The 26,296-nt window shown below is 27.0% G+C and overlaps 9 protein-coding genes across 10 annotated transcripts; 5 read left to right on the forward strand and 4 right to left on the reverse strand.

Moving 5' to 3' along the window:
* Window positions 1–66: 66 nt before the first annotated feature.
* Window positions 67–2,583, reverse strand: LOC107065764 (uncharacterized). The gene is made up of 9 exons (XM_089172766.1): window positions 2,452–2,583; window positions 2,149–2,381; window positions 1,999–2,051; window positions 1,796–1,913; window positions 1,361–1,592; window positions 1,210–1,310; window positions 917–1,130; window positions 612–839; window positions 67–489 (listed from the first exon to the last, which is right to left on the reverse strand). Exons 1-9 carry the CDS (start codon window positions 2,581–2,583, stop codon window positions 73–75), a joined length of 1,728 nt encoding a protein of 575 aa, XP_089028892.1. The 3' UTR covers window positions 67–72.
* A 329-nt stretch (window positions 2,584–2,912) lies between these two features.
* On the forward strand, window positions 2,913–4,240 carry LOC149032536 (uncharacterized). Its single transcript, XM_089172743.1, has 3 exons — window positions 2,913–3,044; window positions 3,137–3,365; window positions 3,452–4,240. The coding sequence occupies exons 1-3, from the start codon at window positions 2,924–2,926 to the stop codon at window positions 4,197–4,199; spliced, it is 1,098 nt and encodes a 365-aa protein (XP_089028869.1). The 5' UTR covers window positions 2,913–2,923; the 3' UTR covers window positions 4,200–4,240.
* Window positions 4,241–4,368: 128 nt separating this feature from the next.
* On the forward strand, window positions 4,369–11,413 carry LOC107065669 (uncharacterized). The gene is made up of 18 exons (XM_015319569.2): window positions 4,369–4,529; window positions 4,614–4,749; window positions 4,823–5,037; window positions 5,116–5,303; window positions 5,436–5,731; window positions 5,821–5,924; window positions 6,008–6,212; window positions 6,294–6,830; window positions 6,913–7,110; window positions 7,172–7,384; window positions 7,463–8,685; window positions 8,750–9,437; window positions 9,514–9,731; window positions 9,796–10,432; window positions 10,507–10,751; window positions 10,826–11,030; window positions 11,111–11,190; window positions 11,264–11,413. Exons 1-18 carry the CDS (start codon window positions 4,509–4,511, stop codon window positions 11,402–11,404), a joined length of 5,550 nt encoding a protein of 1,849 aa, XP_015175055.2. The 5' UTR covers window positions 4,369–4,508; the 3' UTR covers window positions 11,405–11,413.
* Window positions 11,414–11,823: 410 nt separating this feature from the next.
* Window positions 11,824–13,602, forward strand: GatA (glutamyl-tRNA(Gln) amidotransferase subunit A, mitochondrial). The gene is made up of 2 exons (XM_015319575.2): window positions 11,824–12,358; window positions 12,423–13,602. Exons 1-2 carry the CDS (start codon window positions 11,830–11,832, stop codon window positions 13,433–13,435), a joined length of 1,542 nt encoding a protein of 513 aa, XP_015175061.1. The 5' UTR covers window positions 11,824–11,829; the 3' UTR covers window positions 13,436–13,602.
* LOC107065592 (uncharacterized) lies at window positions 12,487–21,254 on the forward strand. 2 transcript variants are annotated; one of them, XM_089172742.1, is made up of 7 exons: window positions 12,487–12,621; window positions 18,502–18,605; window positions 19,521–19,822; window positions 19,903–20,023; window positions 20,151–20,422; window positions 20,514–20,671; window positions 20,734–21,254. In XM_089172742.1, exons 2-7 carry the CDS (start codon window positions 18,540–18,542, stop codon window positions 21,240–21,242), a joined length of 1,428 nt encoding a protein of 475 aa, XP_089028868.1. In that variant the 5' UTR covers window positions 12,487–12,621; window positions 18,502–18,539; the 3' UTR covers window positions 21,243–21,254. The 2 variants fall into 2 exon arrangements, with proteins under 2 accessions (XP_089028868.1, XP_015174924.2); XM_015319438.2 differs by lacking the exons at window positions 12,487–12,621; window positions 18,502–18,605 and having other exon boundaries at window positions 19,358–19,822.
* CYLD (ubiquitin carboxyl-terminal hydrolase CYLD) lies at window positions 13,455–18,045 on the reverse strand. Its single transcript, XM_015319570.2, is given in 12 exon segments — window positions 13,455–14,564; window positions 14,632–14,848; window positions 14,928–15,043; window positions 15,133–15,429; window positions 15,502–15,674; window positions 15,760–15,983; window positions 16,061–16,180; window positions 16,435–16,610; window positions 17,018–17,179; window positions 17,182–17,223; window positions 17,304–17,436; window positions 17,539–18,045. Coding segments are annotated over 12 exon segments (2,358 nt in total). The 3' UTR covers window positions 13,455–14,373.
* Window positions 21,255–21,491: 237 nt separating the features above from the next.
* Rfk (Riboflavin kinase) lies at window positions 21,492–23,040 on the reverse strand. Its single transcript, XM_015319581.2, has 4 exons — window positions 22,791–23,040; window positions 21,947–22,095; window positions 21,716–21,818; window positions 21,492–21,635 (listed from the first exon to the last, which is right to left on the reverse strand). Exons 1-4 carry the CDS (start codon window positions 22,876–22,878, stop codon window positions 21,532–21,534), a joined length of 444 nt encoding a protein of 147 aa, XP_015175067.2. The 5' UTR covers window positions 22,879–23,040; the 3' UTR covers window positions 21,492–21,531.
* A 6-nt stretch (window positions 23,041–23,046) lies between these two features.
* Window positions 23,047–24,558, forward strand: LOC107065678 (magnesium-dependent phosphatase 1). The gene is made up of 4 exons (XM_015319580.2): window positions 23,047–23,604; window positions 23,708–23,765; window positions 23,926–24,147; window positions 24,258–24,558. The coding sequence occupies exons 1-4, from the start codon at window positions 23,565–23,567 to the stop codon at window positions 24,421–24,423; spliced, it is 486 nt and encodes a 161-aa protein (XP_015175066.1). The 5' UTR covers window positions 23,047–23,564; the 3' UTR covers window positions 24,424–24,558.
* On the reverse strand, window positions 24,483–26,289 carry LOC107065674 (uncharacterized). Its single transcript, XM_015319576.2, is given in 5 exon segments — window positions 24,483–24,828; window positions 24,937–25,137; window positions 25,139–25,500; window positions 25,594–25,862; window positions 25,924–26,289. Coding segments are annotated over 5 exon segments (1,254 nt in total). The 5' UTR covers window positions 26,103–26,289; the 3' UTR covers window positions 24,483–24,585.
* Between the last annotated feature and the right edge of the window lie 7 nt (window positions 26,290–26,296).

Below are 26,296 nucleotides of genomic sequence, written 5' to 3' on the forward strand. Positions count from 1 at the left end.
ATTTACTTTTTTTACAAATTGAATAAGGTGAAACAAAACTTGTTACTAATCTTATTTTTACAGCCGCATTTTTTAGGATAAAAAGTCATTTGATTTGCGCACAGTTGTTTTCTTTCTGTAAGCAAATTCTCTCATGATGTATTCAACTTCTTCTTCCTTTTCTTTCAGTTTTAATACTAGAAATTTACACTGTTGTCTTTCAAAAACCAATTGTCTTTGATAATGTCGTATAGAAGCATATAGTTTCTGTAAAGCTTCTTTTGCTGCAATTAATGCTTTTTGCTTTTGTTCTTCTAACAAATGTAGTTCTGCTATTAAATTTGGACAGTTCTTGCACTCAATGTTATATTTTTCATTTAATTGTGCTTCCGCAGTAATTAATGCAATTCTTAAAGATTCGCATGTTTCTTTTTCATGAACTAATTCGTTTCTAATTTCTTCAAATTCAGATGCAGCTTGTTGAGCCATAATTTCACTATTTTGTAATAGCTAAGAGAAAAATATTTTAAAATATAAATTTTAGTTAAAATAATTCAATTAAAATTAATACGATGTGTTCAAAATTACGCGCGCTAGACGAAGTACCACGTTAATCAAAAATATGTGCTTACACGTTTCTGCTTTTTTATTGTTTCATCTTGTTCTTCTATAATTTTAGTTTTAATATTTAACATACAATTATAATCGTCCTTAAAACGTTCTAATTCCTCTTTTAAATTATTGCATGTGACCGATTCCTTATTTAAGGTAGATTCTAAATTTTCGATATTATTTTGCATTCCGGTGCATTTGTAACTATATGACTTCAGTAGTGATTGCATATCAGATAGTTTCGATTCCTGAAAACATAGTTACCTAACCTAATTTTCTATAGAATTTATTTGTAAACTGTGTAGAAGTAGAATAATATATTAACCTTTTCAATAATCGTTTTACTTTTGTTACGTAAGCTGCATTGTTGTTTTTTACAAATATTAGTTAATTCGCATATTCTTCTTTCTTGTATTTTTGTAACATTTGTGAGTTCTGCAATCAATCCTTTCAGTTCAATTATTTCTGCTTGAAGAATCTGTTCTTTTTGTTTAAATATATTTTTTATACCGTTTACCTCATCTTGAACGACTGTGCAACTTGAAAATGAAAAATATATATTATCTAAAGCAATATAATTAAATTGTAATCTCGCAGTATATTAATTTCATGTATTACGTTCTCATCTCGCATTCAGAAGCTGTCCGCAATTTAAATTTTAAATTCTGGCATTCGCAGCACAAAGATGCATTCTTGTCAATGACATTATTCATTTCCTTCTATAAAAATAAATTTGTAATCCTTTATCTTGCAAATTTGATTCACTTACTTTCAATATTGACATAGCTTCTAACAATTTGTCTTTCTCTGCTGTAGCAGTGTTAGTTTCATTTTTGGCTAACACGAGTTCTTCCTCTGCTTTTTTTAATGCATCTTTCAAGTTAGAAATTTCCTGTTCGCTATCTTCCTTCAACTTAATTAAATGTTCTTTGGCACTTTGCAACTTGTCTTCCAAATCTCTCTTTTGTTTCTTTTCGTTAGACAAATCCTGATAAATCAACCTGGATTATATAAATAGTCTTTTAACTGAAATCATAGATTAGAACGTTTATTTTATATTATTATTATAAATATGACAACTTTTTGAATTCTTTCCAAGCTTCTTTTACTCAAGGTATTTGTTTTGTTTTGATTATTATCCGCTAATGTTATAATCTCTTCTGATTCTTTACTTTTATCATTGTCTTGTACCGGAATTTCTAACGAAGTATTTACTACGTTGTTTATCTTATGATCAATTGCATTGTCAATATTATCTTGTACGTAAGAATTTATTTTTTCCAAATTTTGTACATTTTCTAATCTTGTGTCGAGTACCTGTCCTAGGAAAGAAATCATTTAATTAAATACTAAGAATGTTATATTTAATATTTTATTTAATTAAATGATATTATTTAATTAATTTACCAATTTCTTCGGTATATGCATCTTCCTTTGTGGTACCATTATCGTTTGTTTGTCTATGTGAATTATCTTTAACTTTTTCAACATTTTTATAAGCTGGTGATTTGCAAGAGAAAGAAGAGGATATAATAATAATAATAAGTAATTTATTAATTAGAATATACCATCTTTTTATGTACTAATGTTTCATTATATACTGATAATGTAATAAATAAAAGTAAATAATTATTTATATTTGTATAAATAAAAAACGACTTACATTTATTTATTTTATTGCATTGACAAAGGCAAGTACATCTTCTCCGAGTTTTGCAAGTGTTAACATTACATGGTATTTTTTTCTTATTTTCTTCAATAGATAACATATGGTGTGGACAATCGCAAATCTTAAACAGATTATTATTATTAATGTTAATGAATTAGATACTCTATACCTTATATTTAAATATTATATACCTTAGAATGTAGGACAAGATTTTTGTCGTATTCTTCTTCCATTTTTTGTAATTCGGCAATTGTCACAAGCTGTTGATTAAGTTCAGTTAAACGCGTTACAAGAAGAGACTTCCGCATTCCAAGTTTCTTCATTAATTTAAATGTATTCAAAATTTTGATTTGATGCTTGAGTTTATTAATTGCCTGACTAATTCAGGATTAAATGTGGAAATCTCTTGTTTATTCTTATCACAGATAGAATGTCACTTTTTTTTTTAACTTTCAACCTTTCAAAAATAACATCATCTATCAAAAAGAGAAAGTAATTTTTACAATTAATATTTCTCAACTAAATTGAATGTAAAGAAAATACATTTTTAATATGTAAAACCAAAATCATGTAATTTCTGTATCGTTTAAGAAAATAGTCTATTGAAAATATCAAATTGCAAATATATACGATTTTGAAATATGTGTAAATAAATATTTAGACATGTCAAAAAGAATATTAATATATATACGATGGCGCATACTACTTTTTTGTGGTATAGGACTGTGGGTGGCACTTTGCACAAATGACCTGTATTATAATAACGAATTGATACTTTCTACAGGTAAAGAAAAATATGATTTCATTAACTTCATCAATTTATTATTCAAGTAATATTTTAACAAGTTTATTGTGATTTTTTTTTTTTTGATAAAGATGAGATACTTCCAACAACAACAATTATACAAGAAATTTTAAATGAAAAGAACAAGACAATAATGAATAGTTCACATTTTATTGAACAAGATTATGAATCATCAGGTACAATAAGAAAATCAAGAATATTAACAACGTTTGTCATCATTTCTATATCCATTTGGTTTATTTTATTTACCATATGTATTGAAGAATACATCAAGAGAAAATCAAACAAATTTATAAACAAGTTAGTAAAATTTTAATTGATATATATATATTTAATATATAAAAAGTACAAATATATATAAATGATTATATGTATGTATATTGTAGACAAAACAACAAGAAAGAACTTCATTTTAATTCCAATAATAAGACATTAAAAAATACTGGTATACAAGTATCAGCATGTCCTTTTAATTATATGCTATCATCATTTAATATCAATTCTACTATCTTACATCAAGAATCAATAAAAAGTCATTATGAAAATAATGATGGATGGTTGAATACTCAACCACATCAAGAATGGTTTTCAATAAATAAATCATCGTCGGATACTTTAACATATGTTTTTGAAGAAAAGAAAAGTGAATCAAAAATTATTCATCAAAATTTAGAAAAGCATAAAGAAGAATTTAACAATAACAACAACAATGCACATAATCAACAGACGATTGAATATTCGTGCAATGAATTAGACATTTTTCAATTAGAACATATATCTAAATTAATTTATTATATTAATTTAAGTCAGTCATTATATTTTCAATCAACTTTATTTACTCAAAGATATGATATTAGTATATTAAATATCTGCACTACTTTATCGACTAAACATTCGTCGAATTCTACTTTATCGGTAGAATATTTAAATCAAAAAAATGACATCGTAGACAATAACAATGATGAAATAATTAATATTAATAAATTAAAAATAACGAACATCTGGTCAAGAGAAAAAGAAAAAACACGTATTATTAGTTCCTCGCCAGCGTTTCAATTATTTTTATCTAATTTCAAGTATTTCAGTTATACAAATAATTGTAAGCCATTGTATTTTTCAAAGATTTATCAATGATTAGAAAAGTAATGGAATATTTAATAAATCAATATCTCTTATTTATTAGAGATTATTTTTTTATATTATACGCACATTTACGTATAAATATAAACAAATATAAACAAATATAAATTAATATTTGATTTCTACATATTATCATCAGATGTTGAGATTACTTCTGTACTATTTTTTTTTTCAAATATGTCATAAGCATGTTTGTAAACTATATCTATAAGTAAGTTATAGAATTTAACATCTTTGAAATTTAGTCAATCGTTAACGTAACGATAGTCTAAAAGTCTATTTCGCAATATTTTCTTCTAAACTATGGAAACATTAAATTATCTTGTAAGTAATTAATACAAATTAAAAGTCACATATAAAATCTGTAAATAATTATTTTATCTTTATAACAAATTTGTTTCATATTAGTTATTTGCATTAATTTATGGATCGATCGTTTCAAGAGGACAATGTTTAAACATAAAACTAGACAAATATTTGAATGAAAAATTAACTGAGGCTAAAGTTAACATCGCCAGAAGTCATATTCAAGCTTCACAAACTGGTAAAAACTCATAAAAATGATAACTAATTAAAATAAAGAATTGCTAATATATAGAAAATTGATATAATTATAGTTTTTGTTAACAATTATAATGTGAGTTGGACGAAATCATGGGATACGATATGGGGTACGGAACAACCATTAACGATAAATACGTTTAATCAAATTTTATTCTCCTATCGTAATGGAAGTTTGGATATTTCTATAAACGTTTCTCCATCTTACAAGGATTTCAAATTAAAAGAAAATAGTACCATTGGTCAGGCCTATTTTATCAAATTTATTAGAGTACGTTTATTATGTAAACATTTTTTATTACAATATTTTGTTGTTGTTCGAAATAATAATTAATCGTTTATTTTTTAGGCAATTAAATGGAAAACAACTCTTTATCTTTTTCTTTGTTACAACGTCGGTTGGTGCAGTTTGTACACGGGAAACGATATTACAAATTTAACTCATAGGCAACATATTCAATATTTAGAATTAATCGATGCTCACTTCTTTACTAAAGCTAATCGACTTTATTTAATATTAATTGACAATGTAAGCGTGTAAGTATTGTAAAGGACTGTCCAAAAATTTCTAGGAAAATTTATTAAACACTTAAGAATATTGGATCTATCTCATAAATTAAATTCACATTTTTTACCAACGATTTAATATTAATTAATAATTTAAAACAGTATTTATGATTGGGCTGGCACTTACATGGACATCTACGAGAAAATATTTACTCCTTCAGCTGTATCAGTTGTTACGTTTAAATCTAAACAATCGATCATTATAATATTTGCGCAAAATTCTAAATCCGATTCTAATATCGCATCTACTGTTTACGAATTTAAAGAAAACGATATCAAAATAATACAATTTTTACCTACAAATAAACCAATTTCCGTTCATCATTATTCTTATAATAATGATCAATTCGTTTTAATAACTAATGAAATAAATGGAAGTAATGTTTATTGGTGGGACGGTTAGTATTAAAAATCTATTAGAAATCTCTGTATAATATTTTCTAATTTGTTTATAAAATAATTCAAATTTATTCGATTATGTTTTTAGGTACAGAATTATTAGAATGGATCAATATTCCTGAAATTAAAGCACATTATTCTATGCAAACAATATATTTACAAGATGGCACTTATTTTATTGTTGCCCACGATGTAAATGCAAATATATCAATTTTTATGAATATTTTTAAACATTGATTAGTAACTTTTTCATAGATTTTTTTTAAATATTCTAGGACGTTGCGGAATTATTTAAAGTATACAGTATAGCCAATTATGCTTCTGTAAGTGTTCAAAAGATAAATAATAAACATAAAATAGTGGATATGCAGACATTATTACGTGACGAGAATGTAACTTTAATAATGACTACAATGAGTCGCGAAGGATTGTACTTTATTGAGATTTGGGATGTAGATATAAAAAATAAAACCTCTCATGGTGAATTAATTAAATTTTCCAATTTAATTGTAATTTTTCAATTTCCATTTTTAATTGTAAAAATTTAATTTTTTTTTATAGGAAATAAACTAACAATAACAGACACATTACGAGAATGTTTATCAGAAGTCGTTAGATTATTACAAAACAGATTGATGATCATTAACAAATTCGAATCATTCTTTGTAAAACAATCTTCGTCTAAAAATAATTCGAATGTTTGGGATGTAATCGAATTGCCGAGTATCGTTTTGAAATCCGGTGTCATAGAACAAATTAATTTATTCGTCGAAGAAGAAGTGCTGACTCCATCCGAGCTTCGACAAAATTTGGATAATCTTGAATTGAAGATTAACAATTTATCCAAAAAATCATTAAATATGTTAAAAGCAAATAATACAAATAATATAAATGGCACGATCGATATCATTGGTGATGCATTTTTCAAAGAATTGATTATCGATACGATATCCATTGATAAATTAAATAATGTTAGCATACAATCTAAAGATCTTATATCTTTAAAAGGTGATCAACAATTTTCATCGATTTTACGCGCTCAAAATATCATCGTTCATGATCTCCAAGTGAATTCTCTTTGCGGAATTCCTAATCAATGTGAGTATTCCTCTTTTGAATCTCTCCTGAAAGATATTCAAGTTTTTTAAGAACTGATGTTGATTCCATTACGTCATCATAGATTGGGCTACGATTGAAAACAAGGACGAAAAGATATTAATTAAAGAGAGTGATAGGATGAGACAATTACCTAATAATGGAGCATTTATTTATTCCAATATTTCTATACCTAATTTGAAAGTAAATAAGATTAATGATATTGATATGGATCAATTGATCGATCAACTTTTCGTTATTGGTGGAAATCAAACGATTACAGGTATAACTTATCTTTTTTTTTCTATTAATTAATTATTTATTAAAGAGTTTTATTAATTTAGGTAACATCAAATATGATTATTTCGAAGTGAAAAATTTGAAAACAAAAATGTACAACGAATTACCATCCTCGTGTTTGATGACAAAAGCATTCGATCAACATTTTCCAGAATCTTTTATAAAAACCCTTGAAGTTGATTCGCTTCATACAGAATTTATTAATGGTATCCCTATATCCGAATTTGCTATGAAATCACGTGAAAATGTTATTGATGGTATATTGTTATTATTTATATCTAAACTAATATAAAGTTGTTGGATTTGTATATTAACGAGAGAATTTTTATTTACAGGTGAAGTGATATTAGATAAAATGGAAGTAATAGAAATGTTCACTATGAATTCGCACGCAGAAATGTCGTTTATTCCACCTTCTCAAATTTATGATAACGTGAAAATAATTGGTGACGTTGTAGTGAAAAGATTTGATTTTGAAGAAAATGGAAAATTAATTATGGGAAATCTAAAAGTAAAACCAAGAGAAATATTTCATAAAATGTGGACAAAATCAACGGATCAAACGATTGAAAATGACATCTCATTTGATTATGGTGTAACAATAGATCGATTAGAAACTAAATATTTAAATGGTTTTACCGAGAAAGAATTTTTATATACCACAGTAGAAAAAATTCCATCGATTTTCACGAATCTCCATTTTAAAAATCTACACATCAACGATGTCTTTCACGAAAACGAAACACAATTAAATAGCATTGATGTTCATCAAGATCGTATTGTAATTCGTGGTGATCTACATGTCGGAAAATTACAATCACATCATTTAATAACTAATAATTATAACAATATATCCATCGATGTAATTTTGAATAATTCTGGACATCTGAATTTGTCCGAGAATATTAATCTTCCAGAAATTTCAGTAAAACGTGCGATCGTACGTAAATTCAATCTCGATCGTCTCAATGATCGAGCAGTTTCTCCTTATTTAAAAATACCAATAAATTTAAATGAAAAAGGATTGATCAAAACATCGAAATTTCGTGCTAAAGAAATCGTGATAGAAACTTTTGATGGAAAAAATATCTCGCATTTGATCGAATTACAAAATGCAACGATTGCTGATATAACAGAAGAAATAATTATCGATGATGATCTTGTATTAAGCGAGGATTTGAACGTGATTACTATCGGCGATTATCCAATTGAATTGTATTTGAAGAAAATAGCTTTAAACAATATTTCAGTATCGACAGGAATCATGAAACAATTAATTGTACAAAACATAACGATGGAATTTTTAGAAGGTTTCAAAGTTGATACACTTCTTTCGAATATTTTTTCGAAGACAGGTTCGCAAAAGATACCTGGAGAATTCACCTTTAACACGATTCGTGCAGATAATGTAGAAGCTAATTATGTTAACGGGATAAACGCTTCAAAATTGATGTGGATAGATGAACCTCTTACTTTTGAAGGAAACGTAACATTCACCAATCTTTTTATTGATAATGATATCAATACAAAAAGTTTGAATGGCTATGATATTGAACAGGTAATAAAATAATCTAAATTATTTTTAAAAAATCATTTCTAAATTTGTTTTCATATATTATCAGTTGTACCAGAGTTCTATTAATTTAACTTCTACAAACATATCAAATTTATACATTAATGGACATATTACATGGGAACATTCTAATCAATCCTCTGAATCATTATCATATTTATTTGAAAAAGCGCTCAGGAAAGACATACCACAAGAAATTCAGGGTAATATAACTTTCACTAAAGATTTGCACATCTCATATTTTACGGGAGACATTGAAGATGAAGATGAGATTAGAAGGATTGTAGATGATACTGTACTCGAAAATTCGGAGACAATTGTTTTGAGTGGACAAAAAATTTTCCATAATAATTTAACGACTAATACATTGAAGGCACAAAACGTGATCTATATAGAAACGATTAATGGAATAAATATCGTTGATTTAAATGCATCAATTGTTAACAAATACGAAGAAAATGTTGTAACAGGATCGATCGATTTTTTAAACGAAGTTATCATAGATAATCTCATCTACAATGGTACTCTTCACGATACACCAATTACCGATTTGGTTCTTTCTAATCAAATATTACCAAATAATACCCATATGAAAAAACTTGTTGTTATGGGAGATATTTTTTTGGAAACAATTGACAATGTTAACTTCAACGAATTTGTAGAAAATCGTGTAACACTTAGCAAAGATCACGTTATAACTTCTGATATACAATTTCAAGGCCGAGTTGAAGCAACTGGTATAGATATATTATATTATTATATTATATTATTATTAAATTAGAATGTCATCTTATTTTTATTCATAATGTTTAGGAAATGCTGTGGTAAATTACATCAATGGTATCAATATTTCCGATGTTGTTTTGAATTCATTAAAAACGACTCAAATTATTTCTGGTAGAAAAACTTATGTGAACGATATAACAGTGAATAAAAATGTCTATGTTCCATTGATAAATGGTATCAATTTAAACGAAGAGTTTTATAACAGTGTTTTGAACGATGAAAACGTGATCATCGCCGGAAATCTCGTAAGTTTAATACAGATCAAATAATACTAGATACTTTTATTAAATTGTATTATTCTTTTTTTAGATTTTTCAATCACAGTTGGATGTCCCAAAGAAAATAATAGTTTCTGGATTAGTAAACGGAGTAAACATGAGTGATTTAACGAATAATTTGGACAATCTACAAAATCGTAGCATATTTTTGTTGAAAGAAAATAAAACGTTTATCGAAAATGCTATTCTAAAAGAAGCTTCCATTATTAGATCTTTACCAAGTGTATTTGCATATTTGGAAAAAGAAGAAAATTTGAAGATCGAAGTACCTGCTATTAAAAAGATCGAAGTAGTTAAATTTAATTCGATTTTAAAATTAAATATGTATGGCGAACAAAATAGTCATTTTTGTGGATTACCAGAAAATTGTTCGTGTCCAGTACAATACGTTGCTGAATTAACGGAAAATGATTGTCATGTTTGGAGATGGAACAATACTTCCATTATACAAAATTGGCACGAACCGAACAATCGTTTTGGTATTGCTGTTATTACGAGCAGTGTTTCTTACAATTCTCATTGTACTCGAGAAGAGACGGATCAAGAATTTACTACAATTTCATGGATGTATAATAAAAAACTTGGAACAACTAATCTCATCAAGGAAAGATATTCGGATGTTGAAGTCAAGGGTTTTCTTAAAGATTCTAAACCGTTTACTTATAATGGTATATTTTTTAAAATAAAAAATATACTAATATACACACATGTGTATGTAATTAATTGATTAATTATTTTGTAGATGAAGTATATATAATTATGGCAATTTATTACGATCCTATAATAAGGACACATAATACCAACTCGTTCATTTATAAATTAAATTTTGAAAACGAGAGTTTAACTTTACATCAAGAAATTCCAACAAATGGTGCAACAGCTCTTGAAATTTTACAAATAAATAAAGAAATATACATTGTTATAGCTTGCGATGGAAATACGAAGATGGGTTCATTAATTTATAAATTAGATTCTATTACTTCAAAGGTATGCGCATTTGTGATAACAATATCATTTGATTTTAAATTTCATATAAATTTATTATTATTACTATTTTTTAGTTTGTTTCGTTAAGAAGATTTCCAGGTAAAAGTAATAGTGTAAAAAGTTTAGTAAACGATGATGATTATTTCATTATGTTTAATGATATCGATACAAATGCTTTAAATATTTATTATTACAATTATAAATTTGATAATTTTTATTATTATCAAAGTTTCTTTTATGACTCGTCTATCAATGGGATTCAGAGTTTCTACATTGGTGGTAATTTTTTGATTATTATATCAACTTTAATTAAAGTATAAGTTTTGTAATTAATTTAATTTATATTCTTCGTTATTTAGAGTCTGGAAATAGTGATGGTTACGTTATAGTAACCACAGAAGATGGGCAATTTTATGTTTATGAATATATGTTTGTTGGGGTAAGCAATAAACATTATTTTATTATTTCAATATATATCGTATACGTACAAATATTTTAATTATTATTTCCAGAAATTCCAAAGAAAGTTTGTACATCAAATAGATGGTTTACAAACCATTGTTCCATTTCATTATAAACAATATCAATATCTTATTTGTGGAACAAAATCAAATACAACAGTAATGCGTATTGTGCAGCATGGTCTGCATTGATATCATTATAATTAATTAATATGTTTTTGATTTATTTACACTGAAAGTTCATAAATATTATTTTTATTTATTAAAAGTTTTATTTATACAATGTTTATATTATTAATATCTTTATTAAGATAATATTGATTAAGTTAATATCGTTATTTACAATCTAGAATGAATGAAGTATAAAAAAAAAAATTGTTAATGCGTGAGGTTATACACTTATATTTGTAATAATGTTGTTACGGATTTTTTCAAGTAATCGAAGAATTATAATTACTAATATAAGTAATTAAAAAAAAGTATTGTATGTGTGTAAAAGTGATTATTATGACTTACCAATTACTCTAATCTGTTTCTATTTCTAAATACATACTACGATATAACCGGTACATAGCACGTGCAATGTGAGAGTGTTTTGAACCTAACCTCATAAAATAATGAACAATTTATTATCCTCGTCGATAAAATGTATAAGACAGAAATTAAATGCTGGCAATGTACGACCATCAGAAATTTGCAAAGCTTCTGTCGATCTTACATCAATAATTAAACCACTCAATGCTTATATCACAGTAACCAAAAACTTAGCAAAAGAACAATCTCAGGATGCAGATACTAGACAAAAGGAAAATTGCATTTTAAGTGATCTCGATGGTGTTCCTATTGCAATTAAAGATAATTATTGTACCAAAGCAGTGCCAACGACTTGTGCATCTTTTATGTTACAAAATTTTGTTCCTGAGTATAATGCTACCGTTTATCAGTCTCTCAGAAATGCGGGTGCAGTCTTAGTTGGCAAAACTAATTTGGATCAATTTGCTATGGGCTCAGGAACTATTGATTCATATTATGGACCAACGATAAATCTATGGGGTTCTGAAATATTATCTAAATATTACGTATACGAGGATGGTACAGAGATAAAACAACAAGTTCATACTAACAACGACAAGTGGCATATAGCAGGTATATACCTTAATATTAATTAATTCTATTAATTGACAGGATTAAACAGTAGATATTTCTTTAGGTGGTAGTAGTGGTGGTTCTGCAGTAGCAGTAGCTACTCACAGTTGTTATGCAGCGATAGGATCTGATACTGGTGGTTCTACTCGTAATCCTGCTTCTTACTGCGGTCTTATTGGATTAAAACCAACTTATGGATTAGTTTCAAGAAATGGTCTCATACCTTTGGTAAATTCAATGGATGTGCCTGGTATTCTTACCAGGTATGTAGAAGATGCTGTTTTGGTTTTAAATAATATAGCAGGACATGATGATGCAGATTCTACTACTATAAAAAAAGATTACGAGCCTTTCTCGATACCAGATAAAATTGATATTAGTAATTTACGTGTTGGTATACCAAAAGAATATAAAGTTGATGGCATAAGTGTAGAAATACAGAAATGTTGGGATGAAATCGCATCTCTAATGGAAAAAGCAGGCGCTAAAGTTATTCCAGTTTCTTTGCCACATACAGATTATTCTATAGTATGTTATTCAGTATTAAATTGTTGTAATGTGGCAAGTAATATGGCACGTTATGATGGTACTCGATATGGTTATCGTGCTGATGAAAATGATTCGGTAACTGAATTATACACTAAATCAAGATCTGCAGGTTTTAACGATGTTGTTAAAAGTCGTATATTCACTGGAAACTTCTTTTTATTGGAAGAAAACTATGAACAGTATTATGTAAAAGCAATGAAATTACGTAGATTAATTGCTCAGGATTTTGATAATGCTTGGGATAATAATATTGATTTGTTACTTACACCTACTACCTTAACGGATGCTCCTATCTATGATGAATTTATATTACTGGATAATCAAACACAATGCTTAATTCAGGATTATTGTACGCAATCAGCAAATATGGCCGGAATTCCAGCAGTTAGTGTACCAATTAAATTATCTAAAAAGGGATTACCATTGTCATTACAATTAATGGCACCACCATTGCATGAAAAACGTTTGCTCACTGTAGCTAAGTGGATTGAAGACTGCGTACAATTTCCGAGAATACAATTGAAATAAGTTTACATGACAAAATAAATGCCTTATTGTAAATATATTTATTTCTAGTAATTATTGTAATAAATAAATTAACATATTTGTTAAAAACGCCGTAAAGTAGTAATACAAAAAATTTTTGTAACTTAAACAAGAGATATAATGTAACAAATTATATATATATATATATATATATATATATAAATTAAAAATTTTTTATTCAATTAACTTGAGAACTAATTCCGTTTAGCCAAGAAGATTGCTAACTTTAATCTAAATTTGTAATCACCTGTTTAATCAAATAATAATCGAAACAATCTACATTTTTTTTCATTAGAAACATCGAGTACAATCAAATGTACATTAATATGTATATCACATAATATAAATTGCACTTTAAAAATTGAAATAATTAAAAATAAAATTTCTCTTACATTAGTTAAATTTGTTTGCACTATCATGTTATATTTTACGATAATAATGACTGCAATTTACAATTTATATGCAATACTATCTCTTCATATAAAATAGAGTAATTTACACCAAATAATAAATATTTTTACAGAATTGAAAAATATTGAAATTTATTTGCAAGAATATTTAGATTATTTTTTAATCTTTAATGACTTGCAATGATAAAAAAAGCAATTGATATATAAGATATATAAAAATAATTGTACTATGTGCGCAAATATAATCAATAACTCATTAAAATTAAAAACGCTCTACGTTTTTTTAAAAAGAAATAATAAATAATTTACTAATATATTATGGAGCGATGTTTTCACAGAAAATTAAGATTTTCTTTTTAAATTTTGAGAAGCCATCACCTTATTTGAGCCTTTATTTTTGAAACGAAACCTTGTTCATTAAAATTAATTTAGAATTATGTTCGCGGATTCATTGCTGGCATGAAAGCTGTTTTCTACACTTTTTCAGTAGCAGAAAAAAAGACTTTGAAATTATTTGTACATCATAACATCTGGTGATTGATACATGCACATATATGCGTCACACAAAAGTCGTTTTGCATATTCCGGTAAATTACGATCGTCTGTTAATTTCATTAAACAATTGCCACCGTCTTCGCTTAGCCAGTAAGGAAAATCCGGGCATGGTACCATCTCTGGTATATTATACCCATCTTGTTCACCTAAAAATAAATATTTATAATAACAATTAGTTATTAAATAAAATATATAAATAATGTTAAATAATACCTTTTCTATCTGCCATAGAATCAAAAAAGCACCATGGTGCTTCCGAACCAGAACCACATTTAACAAACGAAACGTAGTGCGATGTTTCAATACAAACAACTGCTGAAAGTTCTAAATATAAACGTGGTACAGGACAATGCTCTTGTAGAATAGCAAATTCTACTGGTACGCTAAGTTTTTTAGGCTCATGATTTGTTCTATGTTCATGACGATGTACCTAAAAGATAATGCCATAATTAGCAACACGTATCATGATATTAAAATGAAATTATATTATGAAATATAATTAAAATTACCGTTTTTAAACATTCTACACAAAAAGCAATGCTTTCAAGTCCTACTCCGCATTCTCCATAACATTCTTTGCATTCGAATTCAGCCAATTTGCCACATACTGTGCATTGTCTAGGAGCTGTAAATAAAAATATACTATTATTAATCAATATTATCAATATATACTTACAACAATAATTATTCTGTTAATAATGGACAATACTTAACAATCTTCAATTATATCCGTCACATCGAGTAAGAGAGTTGGTTGAATTTTTTGGTACATTTTAAAAGATTTCCCAAATCTTGGCATTTGTATAATAAGACAAGAAGGAACTTCCTTCAATCTGATATTACTCGTGAGAAAACTTTGTTCTAATAGTTGTTGTACTGTTGGTAAACTTAGATGATCATCCTTTTCAACAAAAAGTTGATAATGATACGCATCTTGTCCAGAACTTAATTTGAGAAATGGTTCAGCATTTAGGATTTGTGCTACCAATGATGTTAAAAATTCTTCTGGATCTGTAGAAAATAATATTTCGTATTAGTATTGTTTCAATAGTAATTTATAAAAACAATCAAAATAATAAGAACCTTTTTCTTCGCTTGTAAGACCAGACACAGAAGACAACCTTTCAAGCAACGTTCGTAATTTCATAACACGATCTGCACTTACAAATATATTTTTTCTAAGTGGATTAACAATTTCTTCGCGTAATACTTTCTGAACTTCTTCATACTCGGGACAATCTTTTTCATTCGGCGGTCTACGTTTAATAAAAATAATAAAACATTTTTTATTTATGTTACTTTCTTTAAAATAATAATGTGATAATACATGTGTTAAATTACCTGAATAACAGATTGTCAAATACACTAGTGAAAGCAAACATACTGAAAAGGGTAGCATCCAAATAACATGAATTATGATGACCTTGTATTCCTCGAAATTTTCCACAAATACTCTCTAAATTTCCTTTTACTGAAATAGGTCGAACCATTCCTATAATTACACTTTCCATGTTTCCAAAATTGTTAGTATTCATAGAAGAAAATCGATCATCAGAAAGTTTTATCTATTAATTAAAATTGCATTTATAAATATAAGGGGGATTCAAAGTGTAATATTATTTTTATTTCATGCAATACTTACTAGTCCAGATTCATATGGAAAGCATTGCTCAATATCCGTGAAAACAGCTCTATAAGGTTGACATTGAAAATATCTTGTTTCATTGTAAGTACCATCTGTACCCGATGGATGTACATCATCCTAAAGTAATAATAATTTGTTTTTATATCAATTACATATAAAATTTTAGACATATAAAGGACAGGATAAAGATTACAACAGGACAGAATATATATCCAGTTATATAAGAGACATTTAAAAGAGTTATTAGCATATATGAGTGAATGGAGAAAGAATGAATGAATTAGATAGCTTCCAATTGTTATTAGATCATAAACTAAATCTTATTTATTATTGAGAAATTGAATGAAGACATTATTATGATTATTATTTACCAATTCAACTGCTGCCATTAATTTACTAGTATTTGTACCAGGTGGTGTTCCAACCCAACGAAGAGTTCCATTTCTTACATCTGAACCTAAAAGTACTTTGACATTTGAACCCACTATTAAGTCCGAAGGCTTATCTCGTTTAGAATTCTTATTTCCATTTTCCTCTGACATATTACCTATAATAGAATACCATCATTAGTAATATTATTATTTTTCAATATTGAATATATTTTGTACAATTATTTTTTCTTACAATGATTAAATTTGTCTACATGATCATAACTTTCTTCTAATTCACTATATGCACTTGATTCTATGTCACTGCTCCATTTATAATTTAATACAAAAGTTGGAATATTTTGAAAAGTAGCCATTATTTGATTAAACTTAGATTATATTCACAACATGTTACACACTTGCCGGTATATTCAGAATAGACTAACTCTAGAGCTATTTTTAAACACCTCAGTTAACTATTATTAACTCTTTAGTATATAGGGAAAATCAAACCAGGTAAGAATTATTCCCTCATCGAATAATAAATAAATAATAAATAAAACATTTCTATTATTGTTAACATTACCTAATTTGTTATCTGTAGTTTGTGGAATTAATGATCTCATGGCATAGTGATGTTCATCTGGTAAAGATGTAGTGTTGCAATTATTGTTATTATTGTTGCTACTGTCAGGTGTAAACGTTTCTAACAGAGCTAAAAAACTTGGATCCAAAGTAAATTTTTTTTATCATTAGTAGGGGCATTGTGCGCAATTGGTTCTGGTATTAAAACTGTAATGAAAAAAAGAATCTATATAAAGATATCATTCAATTTTCTACGACTCGTAAAAATGATTTACGCGATAATATACTTTGATCTGTATTTCTAATTGGAAGATCCGCTTTGTAAACAGAAATTTCGTTCAATGTTGCAAATGTTTTTGGATGCATAGACTCAAAATATTCTTGACATAGTATAGATGTTTTAGATATTTTTTGACTGTCCTAAAATCATTTATTAAAAACATGTCTATATTTATAAATATATTATTAGAAAGATTAGAGATATCCATATGCATTTGCAATTGTTGTTTAGGATAAATTTACCGGTATATCAAGACCAAAATAAATTCCTTGACCAAGCTGAGATACTGGACCAATATACTTAATAATAGCTAATTCCTTGCGGTCTCTAAGCTTGTAATTAGGATGATACCATACTTTATCATTTATGCATAGATTCTCCAATACTCCACAAAGCAATATATTACTGGCCAGGCGAACTCTCTCTTGTGGTACTGAAACCGCAATAAGAAATTCCCATATTTCTTGTGGAATAGGAATGAGATCGGTTTTTAGACAGCGCCATTCGGTGTCAAACCAAATATTTGATCCTGATACATCGATGATAGAAATTCTGAGCGCTCCATCCTTTAAATCTTCCAGGCATTTAACCAGCATTCCCAGACGTAAAGTACTTACATTTACATCGCAATGCTCTGATACATGTCCTGACATTGCCCTTACACGTGTAAGAGTAGAATTGTTCTTAGCAACATAATATTGTGTTTCAAGTTTCTGGTTCTTATTGTTGTCAAAATTTCGACTTTCCATTTTTTTTTTTTTTTTATTACAAATAAATGTGCATATTTATTTACAGAACTTTGACTGGGATTAACTTAAAAAACAAAGCTTTTCATACGAAGTAACAGTAAATCGCATATAATAATTCTTAACACTTTTTCAAAATGTCCTTAAGTATTTCGAAGCATTGTAAATATTCTGTCATTTATATTAATTTTAATGTTATCTTTTATTTTTTTTTATATGACCAGTGATCTCTGAGACTTTAGTTCTCTTTAGCCGGAAAATTATCGTACGCCCCGGGAAAATTTGAAATCCGACAATTTCTCGGACGAGATTTTCAAAATGTGTTTTTTTTTTTAGTCATCAAATTCAAAACCCTATCATAAGGTCATCAAGTTTTCGAAATTCCAAATGGATCAAACACCACGAATTGTGGATCGTACAGGGCCTCAAATTATCATACGCGTACTGCTCTCATTCTAGGGATCCTGTAGGAAGGATGCGCCATACATATTCAGCTCATGTGCCATTGGCTGAAAATTTTGGGGGACCACTTCCGATCCAACGCGCAGCCATGTTTATCTTTAGTATGTATTAACGGCTGTGGTTAGTTTAAGTTTGGAATACTTATAGTTTTTATTGTGATATTTATGTTTAATTATTTTGTTTTTTTTAGTAGTTTTTTATAAGTGTAAGTTTAATTTACTCATTTAATAGTTACAAGTATAAATGTACAAACCTAACCTATAACTTATCTTTTGTTTACAAACTAATTGTTTGTGATGAATAATCATGGTTCGACAGTGTATTCTTAATTACTGCAAAAATTCAACAAGAACTACGCAAGACCGTAAATACCTTATACCATCGCGTAGGTATAATCGCAAAAATTTACAAAATTTTAAGCAAACAAATCTCAGTTCGAGTAAAACTATGACCATGTACCACATTGAGAAATAAAAATATGTTAAAATAAATCTATTTTTTAATTGTTTTATATATTTGTCTTATTATTATTATTATTATTATTATTATTATTATTATTATTATTATTATTATTAATAATATAATATGTATAGTAAATAATTATATTTATCAAAATTGTATAAATTCCTACAAATTGTTTTGAAATTTCAAAATACTGTAATGCCTTTTATCAAATCATACATAATTAAGTCTTTCTTATTGAATTTATAATAATTTTTTCGTGTAACCTATTCTATTTTAATATACATTTTTAATTATCATTAAATATAGTTCATTTTTTTCTGTATTTGATGCAATTCATTATTTCATAATTATTTCAATGTTTGAATCATTCGCGCGCAAAATCAAGTTCCGGTCCCCCAGCAATGTACATGGCGCATCCCTCCTATAGGATCCCTACACATTCATTACTTCCGTATACTATTCCGAATACTAATCATTTGTATCTGTATGAACACGTGCTACTGAACTATGAACATATAACTGTATAAAAAACAATAATCATGGAAACAAAGGAAGAAAAAATAACATCTCTTTCTATAATTGCACAAGAGTACGATTCTGATGTAGATACTGAAGATAACAAATGCCTCGATACAAAAGAGAGTTTGGATTTAAATAAAAGTGAAGAAGTTTTAGAGTATGCAAATACAAATGCATATCGTGTGACCGGTGAACAGTCTTCTAGTAAAGATAGCGATAGTGATAGCAGTGATAGTGATAGCGACAGCAGTGATAGTGAAAGAAGTGTCACCAGTGAAAGCGATTCTAGCAGTAGCAGTGAATCAGATGAAGATAATAATATTTCAGAAAACAAGTAAGTAGAGTATTTATTTTTATATATTTTCATTCCTATAAATGATTAAATATATGTATGTATGTATATTCTTTTTGTAGAAATAAAATAAAACATAATAAAACATGTTATGAAAAGAAAAAAGACAGTGAATTAAATTTACCTTTAATACAAGATCTACAAATATCAGTACCTGAAAACTCGTGCGTATCCATTGGAAGAGTAAGTAAAATACCAATTCTTAGCGATTTTCTTTTTCTAATGAAAAATAAATAATAATTTTTATTAATTAATTATTTATTATTTATTAATTAAATTAAATTTGAATTAAAATTGAATTTAATTTTAGATTTCCTGGATAGTAGAATCAACAGTAATTATACATCCTACAAGTGATAATAGACGAACTCTTAATTTAGATACAGTCCTTTTTGTAGATAAAGGAAGAAAAGCATTGGGAAGAATAGAAGATGTATTTGGTCCAGTTACAGATCCACATTATGCTGTACGATTTAATAGTTTAGAGCATATGCAAGAAAATGGAATTAGTGTTGGAATGGAAGTTTATTATTGTCCAGACTCGTCATACACAAAATATGTATTTTTATCCGAATTATTCACGTAAGTTTTAATTATGAAATTGTTCTATTACATTCACGTTACTAAACTGTTTATTAAATATAATTTACGTAATAATATTAAATATATTTAGTCAAAGAGGTAATGATGCTGAGGACATTGAAGAAGACGAGGTCCCAGATTTCTCTGATGATGAAGAAGAAATGAGATATTATGAAATGAAAAAGAAAACTACAGAGACGATTAATTCGGAGAATAGTACTGTTCCGAATAAACAAGCACGCAATTCAAGTAAGTTAAATGTTCAATTTCTTGTAAATACTATTACTAAGACTAGTTTTTGTTTTCTTTAGCATTTGGTTTTAAGACTAATCATCCTTGGAATAGAAATACGAAGAAAAACTTTCAAAGAAGAAAATCTCAAGTTAGATATAATGACAGTCAATCTCCTTCTAATTCATATAATCCATCACAGAGACCACCATGTGCAAATTTCAACTATTTCAATGACCAATTTTACGGATATATGCCATATTCAAATAATTTACAAACTAACGATACAAATAATACTTCAATACCACCAAATCCTCGGCTTCCTTTTGGAATGTTTCCGAGATTTCAATTTAATTCATCATCAACTCCTTATAATGGACATAATCCATTTTCACCTTCTAGAATGAGGTTTCCACGTGCAAATTTACACTTTCAATCGCAACAAGCTCCATATGCAACTTCAATGAGGTTACCATTTGCAACCCCATCTCCATATCTATTTCCACCTTCATATCCACCTCCACCTCCACCCCCACCTTCAGCTCCATTTTCATCTTCCATAGAACAAAATCACGATACCTCGCAATAGTGAATGTATTAGGATCAAATTAAAATAGTAATAATTTAAATAACAAAATATTGCATATCTTATACATCTTTTTTTGTTAAATGCTAATGTAAATAATGTTCTCTTTATTTTGTATAAACATTTATGAACACTGGTTTATTAAATCAATGTAATACTTAATAATTTTGTTGAATAGATTTGTATCAAATCTAAAGATAATATGTTTCCCTAAAATTCGATGTACATAATTACATTATTTTACAATCAATATTTAAAAAAAAAAAAAACTATTATAATCCAATAAAATTTGTTACTTTGTTAAAAAAATATCACATTTATATTTTAACATATTTGGTTTGTCTAATTCTTTTTCAGCAATTGCAATATCATTTTTAATTTCTTTGATCAATTCGTCTAAAAACAAATTTATTCTTATATTTTTTCAATAATTTCTTAGTATACACAAAAAATATATATATAAGAAAATAATTTACCTGCTGACGTAAAATCTTTTTCTTGTCTTATATAACCGGTAACAATTACCTTAAGTTCCTCTCCATAAAAATCATTTGTAAATTTTTCTAATATATGAACTTCCTACAAACAGACAACAACAAAAAAATATATTATTAAGTTAAATTAATAAGTATACATATAAGATGTATTTCATTATAGAAAATTAAATATTATGTAAATATATACATATACATTGTTTGTTACTTAACAAATGTTTTTTTCTCATTTTTATAAAATGGATTCCATCCAACACTTGCAACCATTCTATATATCGTTCCATTTAAAGCTACCCAACCGTAATATACGCCAGTATTAAAATTCTCAGGTAACGAATCAACAACTGATTCTGGAAGATTTGCTGCAAAATAATGATCTGATTATTAAAAATGAACGATCTATATCTATATCTATATCTATATCTATATATATATATATATATATATATATATCTTTCGCGATCGGCGGTCGCATACACTTTTAAAAGTTACAGCCAAATTTTATATATGATTCTATATAAATAAAAATATATAAATATTGCTTAAACATATCATCCTTATAATTATATTATTACAAGTGATAAATACAAAAATTAATATATAGATACTGACCCGCCTAAAGTACATAATTAATAAGCTGAATTTTGACCTATATGTCGCTAGTGTAGAGTAGCAAATTTTACAAATTTATATTTGCTATATTAGAGAGATAACGTTAATGTAATTACATTATAAAAGCTTATCGTAGATAACAATCTGTTAAAAGATAAAATTGAACACAAATATTAGATAGTTATCGTTAGATATTTTACGTATTAAAAATAATTTAACATTTTCCGGACAGGAACATTTTTTTAAAAGGGTTGCATTCGAATTTCAATTTCTATATATTTATTTAATTTAATGTAACTCGTAAAAAAGAAAATAATAATAATAATATATATATGTAATACAATTTAGATAAGACAATATGTTTTTTTCTTTTTACATTATTTACATGATAATATTATCGATAATTACTATACGTAAAAAGTATAATATATAAATAGTAATATACCTGTAGGAATACCCAATGCTTTAGAGCCTCTACCAAAACCTCGAACCACTGAACCAGATACATAGAATGGTAACATTTTCTCACTCATATTTTATGTATATGTATATATATATATATTTTTTTTTAAATAAGTTAAAGCAAATAAAGAAAAAAATCTATTTAATGTATTTATTATTATTAAAATATACTGAGATATGACTCTGTTTCTTTACTATAAAATCACTATTTAAATCTTTACTATTAATGGAGTATTTACTTTAAAAACAATACTACGTGGCAATATAAGAAAATGTAAAAATGTAAGCTAAGTGTCTTTAGTTATAGTACGTGTCTTGCAAAAATGAGGAGTTGATCAGTAGAAAGAAAACTTCTAATAGACATTTTATTAATGTTAAGACAGTGCTTTTAAAAGAACACCCGTTACCCCACTCTTACTTAAATATGATTTTTTTATGACACGTATTTCTCCTATTGGCAGAAAATACCACATCACTAATTCTGACCTCCTCATATTACATATGTCTCATTTTTATGATTAGATTACTATCTATAAATTTTATCTCGTAAATTTTATTCGTGAATGAATGCATATAATTAACTCACAGATGTGGTTATACAGTACTACCAACATATGTGTAAACGTAATACTAATTTTAGTCCTTTATAAAGATATACCATATGTAATGTTTATTAAGTATGATAAATAAATGATTCTGATTAATTTGAAACGATTAAATAAAGTGTATTGAAATTATTAGAAAAATTCAATTAAACATGTCAGAAAAGAAACCCAAAATAATTGTTTTTGATTTAGGTTAGAATTATATATATATATATATATGTATATTATATTTTTTTATTTAATAATAATATGTTATTATTATTATTATTACTTCTTAATACTTTTTTATTCTCAGATTATACGTTATGGCCTTTCTGGGTTGATACACATGTAACACTTCCATTTATAAAACGGTATGTTCAATTAAAATAATATGCGCTTGCTGTTTTATTGCATCTTCTCAATATTCAACCACGTGTTTAATATATTTTTCATTTTCTCAATATAAATATTTAAATACTGAAATAAATATAAATGTGAATTTAATTTAATATAAACTGTGACATATTTTAGGAAAAATAATGAAATAATTGATGCACATGGTCAAATAATACGTTATTATAAAGATGTACCTGATGTATTAAATAAATTGTTGGAGGAAGGATATGAACTTGGCATAGCATCGCGTACTTCAGAAATTAAAGGTGCTAAACAATTGGTGAACTTATTCGATTGGGAGAAATATTTTAAATATAAAGAAATATATCCTGGTGTAAAAACAGCACATTTTTCACAGTAAGTTTTTAACGCATTATGTGTTTAATACATATATATGCCATAAAAATATATTTTGTAAGTAAAATATAAAAGAACCTATTAATTATAATATGAATAATCTTTTTTAGGATCAAAAAATTATCTAACGTCGAGTACAAAGATATGTTATTTTTTGATGACGAACAACGAAACATAAATGATTTAAATAAAATAGGAGTGCTGTCTATTTTGGTTGAAAATGGTGTTACGCATGAAGTTATAAGTAATGGTTTGAAAATATTTGCTAAATCTTAATTACCGTAAGTTCTTAAACATCATATTGTAAATATGTCTATAGATATTTTCTGCAGCAGTTTGTATGTCAAATGGTACTTTATTCTTATCATATAAAATCAATTATATATATATATATATATATAATAATACTAATACTTCCTTCTCTATTTTTTCAATAATTTAATTATTTGCCATTGCATAGTATTGTATTGGACTGTTAATAATGACATTATCGTCGTAATTTTTATGTACTAATTTGAAATAAGAAGAACATAATATTTCTGGTTTTTGCGAAGGCATAATTTGAAGAAATTGATCTATTTTATCTTTCGTTAATGAGCTACTTAAAAGATTAATAAGCTTATTCGAATCAAAATGTTTAAATGGACAACCTCCTTCGTATGCGGCTCCTGGGACTTGAGCCTAAAATTGATATGAATAAAGCAACGTATATATATATTGCTAAATATTATTTTTAAAATGATTACTCTGAAAATATAATTTATAATAAAAGATAAATTAAATACATACACACATAACTGTACAACTGGGAGATTTATAATTTCTACGAGATCCTTCTAAACCATAAAGGTGCCTAATACTGTATACAAATTTTTTCTCATCAGTTTGCCAATTATGCGTACAAACAGAAGTACATGTATGCGGTTTAGAATATTCCTCTTTCCAATATCGAATAGCATCGTCTATTTTCATTCCACCTTCTTTTAAAAAATAGACTATAATAGAAGCGAGCGTAATGACTAAGACGATGTCTTTTCTTCAATACTTTATGTAGATGTTGCATGCACAACGGAAACTTTTCTACTTCGACATTTATATTATTATTATTTACTCTTCCAATGGTAGATCTGTTTGGTGATATATAAAATTGAACTTGTTGCTTTAGGGATTGAAGTCTAACATCATTGTTGACATGCCACGCGTGCGTTTTAATATGTTTTAAATCAGATATCAAGTAAGTATTAAATAATGCTACCAAAAGTTTTTTCCATTGTGAGCAATATATGACAGCATATCCAGCCGTTAAGTCAACCTCTCTATGTTTGATTAATTCCGGTATTAGCTCAAATCTTACTTGAATGAAAATGATATAATAGATTTGTATGTGCATATGTAAATATAATCTGTTATGAGTACATGTTCATTATTTTATATACATTCATATACCTTTAAATTGAAAAACGCAGCAATCATTGGCATGATTTTTGGACATGATATGTTTGAAGACTGTAGATTTTAAATAAAATAAACATAATCTTCGTATATTCAGACTTATTTCATTTTCTATACTTTCTATCGTATCCAATTGTCGTATAATACTTCGAAAAAGATTATTTAATTGTCTAGGTGTAATATTATCTAATCGATGTTTCAATAATAATGTTTCTCTTGGAAGCCAGTACATCCATAAGTCAGCTGACGTTGAAGCTATTAATCTGAAATATCAACGTAGTTTGATACCGATGATGATACTTCTTCTTTTCAATTCTCTGTTACCTTAATATAAAATGACCAACTTTATCATACGCTGAATTTTCTAATAAATATTGAAAGTTTCCTTCGAAATCATTAGCTTCATTAGTATATAAATATTCTAAATATTCTAATCTAGTATGTACACATTTTTCCATTACATGCAGTGGTATTTGCCCATTCGGTGGTTTGACATAAAACATTTTACAAATTGATTAATGTTTTAACACACTCATTTTATCTTTTATATTTTTGTCAAAGCTCACATTTTTGTGAATAATTGTACTAAGTATAGTCGCACAATTAATCAAACTCAATTGTTCTTTTGCCCCTTCCACGAAGTATAAATAATATAATCCTTTCATTTTCTGAACCTCAAAGTAATATGTTCCTAGAT

This window comes from Polistes dominula, unplaced genomic scaffold (genome assembly GCF_049000335.1).
Source record: "Polistes dominula isolate Pdom_NZ unplaced genomic scaffold, Pdom_raw_medaka contig_23, whole genome shotgun sequence".
Classification (NCBI taxonomy): Eukaryota; Metazoa; Arthropoda; class Insecta; order Hymenoptera; family Vespidae; genus Polistes; species Polistes dominula.

Bases quoted from the DNA above. Each gene is read 5' to 3' on its own strand.
- LOC107065678 (XM_015319580.2), top strand. From the start codon at position 23,565: ATGTCAGAAAAGAAACCCAAAATAATTGTTTTTGATTTAG. The intron at 23,605-23,707 runs GTTAGAATTATA...TTTTATTCTCAG, and splicing joins AATAATTGTTTTTGATTTAG to ATTATACGTTATGGCCTTTC. The intron at 24,148-24,257 runs GTAAGTTTTTAA...AATCTTTTTTAG, and splicing joins AAAACAGCACATTTTTCACA to GATCAAAAAATTATCTAACG.
- LOC107065764 (XM_089172766.1), bottom strand. From the start codon at position 2,583: ATGAAGAAACTTGGAATGCGGAAGTCTCTTCTTGTAACGCGTTTAACT. The intron at 1,914-1,998 runs GTAAATTAATTA...TTTCTTTCCTAG, and splicing joins TGCATATACCGAAGAAATTG to GACAGGTACTCGACACAAGA. The intron at 1,131-1,209 runs GTAATACATGAA...TTCATTTTCAAG, and splicing joins TCTGAATGCGAGATGAGAAC to TTGCACAGTCGTTCAAGATG.
- LOC107065669 (XM_015319569.2), top strand. From the start codon at position 4,509: ATGGAAACATTAAATTATCTT. The intron at 5,304-5,435 runs GTAAGTATTGTA...AATTTAAAACAG, and splicing joins TTAATTGACAATGTAAGCGT to TATTTATGATTGGGCTGGCA. The intron at 7,385-7,462 runs GTATATTGTTAT...TTTTATTTACAG, and splicing joins ACGTGAAAATGTTATTGATG to GTGAAGTGATATTAGATAAA.
- Rfk (XM_015319581.2), bottom strand. From the start codon at position 22,878: ATGAGTGAGAAAATGTTACCATTCTATGTATCTGGTTCAGTGGTTCGA. The intron at 22,096-22,790 runs GTATATTACTAT...ATTATTTTGCAG, and splicing joins AGCATTGGGTATTCCTACAG to CAAATCTTCCAGAATCAGTT. The intron at 21,819-21,946 runs GTTAAGTAACAA...GTCTGTTTGTAG, and splicing joins AAAATGAGAAAAAAACATTT to GAAGTTCATATATTAGAAAA.
- LOC149032536 (XM_089172743.1), top strand. From the start codon at position 2,924: ATGTCAAAAAGAATATTAATATATATACGATGGCGCATACTACTTTTT. The intron at 3,045-3,136 runs GTAAAGAAAAAT...TTTTTGATAAAG, and splicing joins CGAATTGATACTTTCTACAG to ATGAGATACTTCCAACAACA. The intron at 3,366-3,451 runs GTTAGTAAAATT...TGTATATTGTAG, and splicing joins TCAAACAAATTTATAAACAA to ACAAAACAACAAGAAAGAAC.
- GatA (XM_015319575.2), top strand. From the start codon at position 11,830: ATGAACAATTTATTATCCTCGTCGATAAAATGTATAAGACAGAAATTA. The intron at 12,359-12,422 runs GTATATACCTTA...ATATTTCTTTAG, and splicing joins CGACAAGTGGCATATAGCAG to GTGGTAGTAGTGGTGGTTCT.
- LOC107065592 (XM_089172742.1), top strand. From the start codon at position 18,540: ATGTGCCATTGGCTGAAAATTTTGGGGGACCACTTCCGATCCAACGCG. The intron at 20,024-20,150 runs GTAAGTAAAATA...ATTTAATTTTAG, and splicing joins CGTGCGTATCCATTGGAAGA to ATTTCCTGGATAGTAGAATC. The intron at 20,423-20,513 runs GTAAGTTTTAAT...AAATATATTTAG, and splicing joins TTTTTATCCGAATTATTCAC to TCAAAGAGGTAATGATGCTG.